Source organism: Panthera uncia, chromosome E3 (genome assembly GCF_023721935.1).
Source record: "Panthera uncia isolate 11264 chromosome E3, Puncia_PCG_1.0, whole genome shotgun sequence".
NCBI lineage: Eukaryota > Metazoa > Chordata > Mammalia > Carnivora > Felidae > Panthera > Panthera uncia.
In genome coordinates this window covers 17,138,634-17,148,304 of record NC_064815.1, presented here as the reverse complement: position 1 = coordinate 17,148,304, position 9,671 = coordinate 17,138,634, and the positions used below count along the sequence as shown (strand labels likewise).

The 9,671-nt window shown below is 55.1% G+C and overlaps 2 protein-coding genes across 6 annotated transcripts; one reads left to right on the top strand and one right to left on the bottom strand.

Annotated features, from left to right (window-relative positions):
- Positions 1 to 624: 624 nt before the first annotated feature.
- On the bottom strand, positions 625 to 5,007 carry CDIPT (CDP-diacylglycerol--inositol 3-phosphatidyltransferase). 2 transcript variants are annotated; one of them, XM_049638600.1, is made up of 6 exons: positions 4,924 to 5,007; positions 3,891 to 4,025; positions 3,023 to 3,176; positions 2,478 to 2,559; positions 1,837 to 1,918; positions 625 to 1,691 (listed from the first exon to the last, which is right to left on the bottom strand). In XM_049638600.1, exons 2-6 carry the CDS (start codon positions 3,982 to 3,984, stop codon positions 1,546 to 1,548), a joined length of 558 nt encoding a protein of 185 aa, XP_049494557.1. In that variant the 5' UTR covers positions 3,985 to 4,025; positions 4,924 to 5,007; the 3' UTR covers positions 625 to 1,545. The 2 variants fall into 2 exon arrangements, with proteins under 2 accessions (XP_049494557.1, XP_049494556.1); XM_049638599.1 differs by lacking the exon at positions 4,924 to 5,007 and adding an exon at positions 4,120 to 4,528.
- Positions 5,008 to 5,092: 85 nt separating this feature from the next.
- On the top strand, positions 5,093 to 9,302 carry LOC125928054 (putative protein T-ENOL). 4 transcript variants are annotated; one of them, XM_049638605.1, is made up of 6 exons: positions 5,144 to 5,270; positions 5,565 to 5,661; positions 5,959 to 6,106; positions 6,373 to 6,403; positions 6,594 to 6,651; positions 9,105 to 9,302. In XM_049638605.1, exons 2-6 carry the CDS (start codon positions 5,569 to 5,571, stop codon positions 9,138 to 9,140), a joined length of 366 nt encoding a protein of 121 aa, XP_049494562.1. In that variant the 5' UTR covers positions 5,144 to 5,270; positions 5,565 to 5,568; the 3' UTR covers positions 9,141 to 9,302. The 4 variants fall into 4 exon arrangements, with proteins under 4 accessions (XP_049494560.1, XP_049494562.1, XP_049494561.1 ...); XM_049638603.1 differs by lacking the exons at positions 5,144 to 5,270; positions 9,105 to 9,302 and adding an exon at positions 5,093 to 5,137 and having other exon boundaries at positions 6,594 to 6,818; XM_049638604.1 differs by lacking the exon at positions 9,105 to 9,302 and having other exon boundaries at positions 5,144 to 5,315; positions 6,594 to 6,819.
- Positions 9,303 to 9,671: the final 369 nt, after the last annotated feature.

The window sequence follows — 9,671 nt, the reverse complement described above, 5'->3', positions numbered from 1 at the left end:
CACCCCAATCCCTGGCAGCAGTCTAGACACCCACCTGCTTCAGCCACACCTAAGCGCACCTAAGCGCTCCGGGACTTCTGGACTTCCTTCTCCTGTCCCCTCCTCCAAGGACCACCAGACCGACCACCCCCCCTCCCCCCCACCGCCGCCGCTCACATGCTTGCCTGTGACCTCCAAGAGGGCTGACCTAATCCCCTGGGCCAAGCACAGGCGTTGAGGCTCAATACCCATCTGCTAAATTTCAGCTCTCCGGGACACGAAGGCCTCCTGGCCAAGCTATTATAAGGATGAAATGAGTGGCATCCACAACCCCCCAGCACAGGATCTGGCATATGGTAGGCTCAATATAGCCTTAAAAAGCAAGCTGGTGCCAGACAGCAGAGAAAGCTCAAATGGCAGGGGTAGGTAGCTATTAGGGACAGATGCCCAGAACAATGTCTACTACAGCAGGTGCCCAGAACTGTTTACGAAGGAACAGTGATTCTCAACATTATGGGGAAGAATCGGTCACCTGCAGTGTATTAAACTTGCGGACCTCTGGGCCCATCCCTAGAGATTCCAACTCCAAAGGTCTGGCACAAGGTCCGAGCAGCTGAATTTTAAACCAACTCTCGAGAAACCAACTGATCTGTTCGTGAATATTTATTAAGTGGCTATGATATGCCAGGTTCAGGTTAACCTTCACTGTGGGGACAGAGGAAGAACAAGAAAAGTCTGTGCCCTCAGGGAGTTTACATTCTGGTGGGGATAGAAAATATGAGGTATACAAATAAATGGAGACAGCCAGTGACGAGGTCATCAAGAAACTAGGCAGAGACAGGGTACGAGCTTGGGTGGCAGGGAGGGCCTCTGTCTGAGGTCACTGTGGAACGACAGGACAGAGCCAGACAGTAAGCAACTAGGGGAAAGCATCCAGATGAATCTTCTTTTTCCCCAAGCTCCCCTCAACCCAGGCCTTGGTCCAACTGTATCTCAAAGGAAACCAAATCCTGGAGGGTGACGTCCCCCTCCCCCTTTATTACAGAGGTTTTCAGAGCTGGGATAGACCAGACACAGGAGGCTGGGATGGGAAAGGATCTACTCGGCTCCTTCTCTCTTGGCCGTGGGACCGCAGGCTTCCTCTGGCCAGGGGCACAGGCCTGACTCCCTGCCTGTCGAGAAACCTGGCCCCTACCCCATCTCCCTCATTCAGGTGTCTCTGAAGCCTCAGGCCAAGCCAGACCCCAGAGCTGAGCCAGCAGGTGCGACAATGCCCGGCTCTCAGACAGGTCTCTTGGTGCCCTAGGAGCACTGCCCGTATGGGCGGGGCCTCCTGAGCATCCTTCCTGATTTGAAGTCCAGGTCCTGGGGAATCCTACTGGTGGGACTGGTCCTCAGGATTTCAGAGAACATGGCATCACCAAAGAGGCCGACGCCCTTCCCAGCAGGCCGGACAACACATTAGGAAGACGTGAGCCTGGGACCTCGCGGGAGTGAGAGGGGAAGCTGCGTGGCACAGCGAGACTCCCAGGGCAGGTGGGCAGCCAGGGGCTGGAGGTTCCGGGGTCACTTCTTCCTGGCACGGTCCGCGGCGTCCAGGGCAGCCATGTTGCGGGCGGCTGTGATCAGGTGGACGACACTGATGAGAGACTTGAGCACCGCGATAGGGGCGGTGACCCAGAGGCCCACTCGGAAAAGACCCACAGAGCCAACTGCAGAAGGGAGCACGGGGGGGATACAAAGAAAATGGGAGGCAGGTGAGGGAGAGGCCTGGGAGCTGGTGGCCTTCAGGCCTTCGTCACCCTGGGGCAGGCCAGGCCCCCCTCCCATGCTCCTGCCCAGCCCCTCGCCTCCTACCTAAAGGTCCCTCGGAGAAATTGAACAGGTAGAGGAGACAGTAGAAGAGCTCGTTTCCAGCACACAGGGTAAACAGAGCGGGCTGCACAAACAGCAGATCGGCTGCTTCAGCAAGGGTAGTGCCGCCCCTCCCCCTGCGAAGGGAGGGGGGACCAGAACCCTCTGCGGATGGGTAGCCGGGAAGAACCAGACCCGGGAAATGGGTGTGCAGGGTGGGGCAAGGGTGAGAGGAAAGAGCAATCTCAGCTCTCTCTTTATTGCTTCTCTCTTGAAACATCCTTTCAGACACGACCTCCGCTTCCAGAATAAAGCCCACACTTGACGGCCTAAGACTCCTTGCGCACTGGCTCCACAGGCCAATCTGGCTTCGCTCTCTCCTTCCCTCCCGGGGAAGGTTCCCCTCTCTGGATGCACCTGCCCCTCTCTGGGTGCACCGGGCCTCCAGCCCACCTGCTGCCTGCACAAGTCCTCCTCACCAATCCTGCCCTCCCCTTCGTGCCTCAGCTTACAGGCCTTCCCTGCCCCCTCCGGAGAAAACTCTGGGTTGGTTCCTCCCTCCGACCCCTAAGGTAGGACTAGGGCTGGGCCCCCGCAGGAGCTGAGGGAGCTGGGGGAATAAGGGAGGGGCAGGAAATGCTCACCCTGGAGGTGTAGTAGATGCGAAGCACGGGATTTCCAGACAGGTCGATCATCTTGTGACTCTCACTGCCTCGGACCACAGAACTTGGGGAGAAAGCAAGGGGGATCCATGAGCACTCCTGACCACTAACGCCCATCTAATCCTCCTATCCACCCTCACGACGTAGGTGCTGGGATCATCCCTGCCCTACAGAGGAAGTGGGGCACAGCTGAGGACCACGGTCTTGCCTGAAGCCACACAATTACCTCGTTGGTAATTACCTAGCAGAGTCAGGATTCGAAGGCTGTTTCAAAAGCCCCCAGCTGTTATCTATTTGGAATTCTGGGACCATCCGGTCTGAAGAGTTTTAGGGATTGCTTAATTCAACTGTGAACAGGACCAAGACCTGACCAACAGAGGATTTGCCCAGGGTCCTTCAACAAAGGAGAGCTGAAAGGGAGACCTCCCAGGAAGCCGGAAGCCGTCCCAAACACCCTCCCAGACAGCCTCCCCCCCTCCCCACTCTAGTTTCTTCTTCAGCTGGCCGGCACCCCCAGAATCACAGACCTGTGGAGGTGCAGCCAGTGGCTGGCCACATCCAAGCTCATGCTGAGCTGGAAGAGAAGGGTGGCCCGTGGGTACAGCAGGGCCAGGTTGACCAGCAGACACATGGTGGAGCAGCGGTCCGTCAGCATGTCCAGCATGGCCCCAAACCGGGTCCCTGAAAAACGGGGGCTGTTAGGTGGGAAGGGGCCATCAGGGGCAGGGACCAGGTTTGCTGTGTCTTTCTGATGCAGAGTCTAAAAGAAGCCTGAAAATGTCACCACCTACTTGCCTGGGGAGGAAAACAGGCTGCTGCTATCTGTGCGGTGTGAGGTCAATGGACAAGGGTCACCATGCAGGAAATGCAGAGACACAGGAGCGAGTAGCAGGGCCTGAGAAGGCTAGGTCTACAGCTCATCAATCCCAGAATCAATGGTCCGGGACTCAAGACAAGCAGACTTAAAGTCTTAGGGAAAGTCTTGCTGGTGGGTTTGGAGAATAGAATAAAAAAAATCAACCCTCCAGAAACCATCCGTCTTCCTTCTCCATTCTCCCTCTAAACATGCCTTCTGGAATCCCTATTCCTTGTGCCTGGCACACAGGAGACCCCCCAGCAAACACCTGTCGAGTGGATTTTTATTCAGAGAGACCTTCAGCACTGCCACTGCCACCTCGTCTTGCTTACCCCACACCCTATCAGTGAGTTCTTCTTCAGAGCCCGCTAAAATCCCTTCGGTTACAAAACCAGGCCATTCTGTTCTGCCTTCTAGAGATGGGAATGACGGAGCCCTCTGGTTCCGAGTACCCGCCCGCCCTAAGGTCTCAGGAAGCAGGAAAAGGGGACCGAGGGTTGTCGGGCCCCAAGGCTGGTTGGGAGGAAGGTGTCAGTCACCTTGATTAAGGGCCCGAGCAGCGTGTCCATCGAAAGCGTCCAGAAGTCCGCTGAGCAAGTAGAAGGAGGAGGCCGTGAGGGGGCAACAGGGCATGAAGTAGAAAGAAACGATGGCAAAGACAATCCGGGCATAACCTTGGGATGGACGGGGGCAGAGAGGGTGGAATCAGAGACCCCGCCCGAGGCCCCTCACCCTCCCGTTCGGCCCGGAGCCGCGGGCAGCACTCACCGATGAGGTTAGGCACAAACAGGAAGATATTTTCGCCTGGCATCGCGGCGACCCCCTTGCAGCCCCGGGCCCGATCTGGAGGTGGCAACTGAGTCCCAGCCCCGCCGCGCGGCCTCCCCCTCCGGCCCGGCGCACCGGCAGCGCCAAGAGCGCGCAGCTCCCCGCTGTCCCCGCCCGGCCCCAGGTGTTAGAGCTCGCAGCCCGCCGGAGCACCGGCCGGCCCAGATGTGCGTCGGGCGCCGGGGCGCGCACACGCCGCCCTCCCCGGGGGGGGGCAGGCCCTCGCGCCTCCAGCGGCCGCCCTCGCCACCCCAGCTGAGCCCCACCGGGCAAAATTGGAAGAAAAAAGAAAAAAGAAATAAAAAGCTTAAAAATGGCTGCGGCCCCTTTAAGACCTGCCCGCTTCCTCTTCCCTTTCCTCCCTCCGCCCCTTTCCATCGGCGCGTACCAAAACGCAGAGGGAGGAGGGGGCAAGGAACCCATGACGCCGAGGAGGGAACCGAGAAGGAGAGGTCAAAAGAAAAGGAGGCCCAGAGGAACTGCTTCCACTCTTCCCTCTCCGGAGGGTATAGCTTCCTGGAGACGAAGACACGGAGAAAATATTCCGCCCTCCTAGACCTACGCGTCCCTGAGATACAAGGTTATTTAGTACAGCCCACATGGTTTCTTCCCCGCCCCTGTCTCGCCCTTGCTCTCGCAGGCTCCAGGGAGCGAGAGAATGGCTAGAGAGGTTGGAAGGCGGCCGAGGGCGGGGTTGTTTCTTGCGTGCCCCTAGTGGTAGGAGGACTGGGTCCCAGGCACTACCTGTGATCTTCCAAAGTTTTTCAGACTTCTGGTGCTGGGCCCAGCATCCCCAAGGAGGGACCCAGAAGGAGGTGGAGTGGAGACCAGAGGAGCGAACGCGACATGCTGGGAAAATGCTCCCCGTCCCCGGCCCCCGCCTTTGGTTCTAGAATCCCTAATATCCTGGCAACCCGGCTGCAGAACGTCCGCAGACACCAAGGGTTTTATAGCGACGGTAGCCGCACCACCCCGGTCCCCCCCTCTTTCCAACCTTCCTCCCCAGCGCCTACTCCCCGTCCCCTGAGACCTAAATTGGAGCTCCTTAGCCCTCTCCGTTTACCTCTTCCCGAGACTTCAACTCCTGCCAGGTCGGGGCCGGCAAGCCAGCTGCCTTGATTTGGGAAGGGCCTTAGGTGGGAGGAAGGAGAGTGTCCCTGGGAGAAGTGGGGGTGGGGAGAGGATTGTTGTGAGCGTCCCTATTCCACTCCCTCCCCCCAGGAAGATTTAAGGCAAGGATTTCCCCCACCGAGGGAGAGAACTGAGACAGCAGGATGGTTCACCTAAAGGCCTTATTTAAATCTGGCCCCGAGGAATGGTGGTGGGATGGGTCTGGGGGAAGTGGGCTGGTTTCTCAGCCTAACACAGGCTCCACCTGTTCCCAGGAGGATGGCGTCCACACCTACCAGGAATGAGGAGGAAAAGGGCAGCAGGATGTCCCAAGCTGCAACCTCCTTGGGTGGAGGTCCAGTGAGCATGGGGGTGAGATGGAGTGGAGAGCTCCTAGGCCGGGGGTTAGAGTCTCCAGCCTTGAGAGGCTAGCTTCAACCCTGAGCCCATAGCCCCCAGCACTAGGCCCTCAGGTCCTCAAAGAAACAACCCCCCCCCCAAAAAAAACACAACACCCCCCTACTTCCAGGGCCCCCTTTGTCAAATCTCAAGACTCAGCCCTCCAGTACCAGACTCCTTAGACCCAGAGCCCCAGCCTGGGAGCCCCCAGACCCAGGACTCCCATGTGGGGACTCCTAGGCTGAGTCTCTCTGATTTCCCCTTTTGCAGGTTTCATTATCCCGTTCTGAGGAATTCCTGACCCAGATCAGCACAGAACTTACTGATGAGGCCTTGTTTACCGCTGGCTACGGCACGAACCCTGTGCCCACCAAGGAAAAACAGACCCAAGACCGAGGGACTCAGATATCCAAACACGGTGACCCCACCTCCAGGACCACTGTGTCCAGAGACCCCACCATACCCCTAGTTCCAATCCCTGACCCCTCCCAACCACAGCTGAGCTCTCCAGCAATCTCACGTCTCACAGCCCTCCCTGGGACTGCTTAGTGCTTCCCCCGCACAACTCACCCAGTACCCACTTCCCACTGCTGGCCAGGAATCACCTCAGCCCCTTCCTCTCTAGCCACATCTCTTTCTGGCTAGAGGGGTAGGAAATTCTCTGACTGGGGCTTCTACTTCTAGTGTTCTTCAAGACCCGAGGCACCGACACCCGGTGAGTAAATCTTCAATGGAGATGCCCTTTGTCCTGGGAAAAGGATAAGGAGCCTGGAGGGGAGAGAGGGAGGGTTTGACAACATCCTAGCGGGGCAGGGGGATTTTTAAACCGGGAAGTCCGATTCTCTTCTGGTCTGATCCTCAAATTCAGACTTCTCAACCCTCCCCTTTCCGTCCGCCATCTCTAGTTCTGACAGAAACCATACCCGCACCAAGACCCACCTCCTGCCATCCCCTCGTGACAAGGTTTGTACCGAGTCCATGAATGACAACGCCATTCAGTATTAACCGAACGAACGTGTGGAGTTCACAGGCTATGCGAGTCCCCGTTTCAGGAGTTTGGGACCCAGAAACGAACGATACGGTCTCTGCCCCTGAAGAGTTCACGGTGTCGTGTGGGACCGGTCAAGTAGATGGTCAGTTACAGCATAATATGTATAAGAGCCCTGTAATAGATGTGTAATAGAAGTGGAAACAGTGAGAAGAGCCCTTATCCCAGCTGCAGTTGGAACAGCAAGGAAAGGAATCATGGGACTTCCTGGAGGGGGTGACACCGAAAGAAAGAATCTTCTAGGGAAAAAAAAAAAATGGATTGGTCAGTGTATTCCAAGTGGTAGGGCTTGCTTGGGCGAAGACACAAAGGCGAGTCTCACTAGATGCTTAGGGCAGGGGAGAGGGTGGGACCAGAGGCAGTTTAACCGCGGGAGGACTCAGGCAGGGTAGCCAGGGACTACTCAGAGACCTTATGTGTGCTTATTAAGATCAGAAGTCACTGAAGAGATTTGAGCAAGAGAGGCTGCAATTTTAGATCAGTCACTCTGGTGGTCAGTGGGGAGAACGACCTGGAAAGGGAAGACCGGAGGTGGAGGCCAGTTAGGAATTGTGCCAAGAGACTGAGTCGGTGATGATTAGGTCTCGAATTGTCACAGTGATAGTGTCGATGAGAAGAGGAGCAGATATGAGAAATAAAGACCAGGAAGACTGAGTTTGGTAATTGATTAGAAATGATAGGGGAACAAATAAAAGAGGGAATCAGATGACCCCTCCCTCCCCCCAGGTTTCTGACTTAGGTAACAAGTCTGATGACCTCATGCTTCTGCTCCAAACTCCACACTAGTTCCCCGTTTCGGAGTAAAAGCCATAGCCCATCATAGCTTATAAGGCCCTACATGATCTCTCTCCTTCCCCTTGTTTGCCCCTGTTCCAGTCATGCCAGCCTTCTCACTCTTCTTGGAGTATGGCAGCCATGCTCCCGCCTTTGGACAGATCCCACTCCGTGTGGAAACGTAGTGTAGATAGTGGGAAATACGGCTTCAAAACTCACTGGAGACATCTGGGCTGGCGACAGAAATTGGATTTCGGAGGGAGTTGGCAGTTGAAGGATGTGTGGTTGCCCCCAGAGGTGGGGGTTATGCAGAGTAAGAAAAAAGAGGACCCTGAGGGCAGAGTCCTGAAGAGTGTCTCCATGTAAGGAGTTGGTGGAGGAGGATACGGGGGTCATGAAAAGGAACTGACAGCAAATATTTATTGAGTGTCTTGTTCGTGCCCGGTCCACCAGGTCTGAGGGATAGTCATTTCTCCAGGGCTGCTGCTTCAAATGTTCATGACCAAGACCAGAAGCACAAGAGAGCTGAGAACAATCCACTGTTCTTATCCTCAGGGAGCTGGCTTCCTAGTGCCTTTGGGACACTTGAGGTCTCCCAATTGGGCTTTGGTGTTAGAAGCAGCTTGAAGTAGCAGAAAAACCCTGGGTTAATCTGGTGTCAACCTAATAGTTAGCTTAGATAGGAAGCAAGTTGCTTTCTTCCTCCCCATGTGTCAAATGGGAGCCTTGGACAAGATGCTCTGTAAGGGCCCTACCTGCCCGTACAGTGGTTTCCTGCTTCTTCCCAAATGGCACTTGATTGAGAATTTCATCCTGAGCCAATACCCTCTCATCCCCCTGGGCAGCACCCCATGGTCCCAACGGATTTTTTCCTTCCTCAAGAAAGAACGTGGAAGCCTACAGACCTTTGAATTGCCCCTTGAAATATAGGTCATTGTAGGTGATCGAAATGTTGAGTGGGGGGATGGGTGAGTGGATGGAGAGGGTAGGCAAATGGATGAATGGATAAATGGTTAGGTAAATTCACTGAATGTTCATTGGACACTTTCTATGTGCCAGCAGTGCCATAGAGGCTGGAGGCTAGAAGTGAGCAAGATAGAGTCCCTGCTTTTGAGAAGTTTAAATGGGGGTGGAGTGATTAGGTGGAAGAGAGGTGAGTGAGTGGATGGATGAATGAGGGATAGGTGGATGGGCAGACAGATGAGCAGAAAGATTGATGAAGAATGATGGGTTGATATGTGGATAAATACGTGGATGGATGGATGGATGGATGGTGGGTGGGTGGATGGATGGATGGTGGATGGATGGATGGATGGATGGTGGGTGGGTGGGTGGGTGGATGGATGGTGGATGGATGGATGGATGGATGGTGGGTGGGTGGATGGATGGATGAGTGGGTAAATAGGGAATAGTGGATGCATAAATAGGTGAGTGGGGTACATGGGTTAGATGGATAGGTGAAGGATAGAAGGATAAGAAGACATGAGCCTTGGGTCCAAAGAATCAGAAGGATTCTTAACATCTGAAGGATGACCCCAACCCTCTTCGGTGCTGCTCTTGGCCTCTCAAGTCCTCCCCTGTTCTGTCCTTCTAGAACGTGCATCAGAGCTCCTCTTTCACGAGTCATTAACACTTCACTTTGCTGGGACTTCTGGTCATGAGCAACATACCCCTGGAAGCTTCCTAGGTGTTCAGGAACCATCACACACCTCTCCCCCTCAACTGGCAAGAACATCACCAGAAATCAAAGGCTTTAATAAAAAGACAGAAGTCCTTCCCTCCTCCCAACCCAGGTCATGCTCTGGAGTGACTTCTCTGGGGTGGGGATATGAGAGGGTGGCCCTGTCTCCCTCCCTTCCTTCCTTCCTTCCTTCCTTCCTTCCTTCCTTCCTTCCTTTGTCTCCTCCCCCCTCCTCCTGCTCCTTTTTTTGTTTTGCCAGATGTGTGGGCATATTGGTGGACAGGAATATTCCGTATTATTGGAATGGCTTTAATATAGGCAGTTAACAAACTGTTATCAGTCAACCTGTTGGCAGAGATGAGTTCATGGATCCAAACCCAGCCTCCTAGCCAAACTCTCCAACAGCTTAAGGTCTAGGCCTCTGGCATCTGAGAAGATACACCCTTGCTTCTGGCATCTGAGGAGCTTCTCTGCCACTAA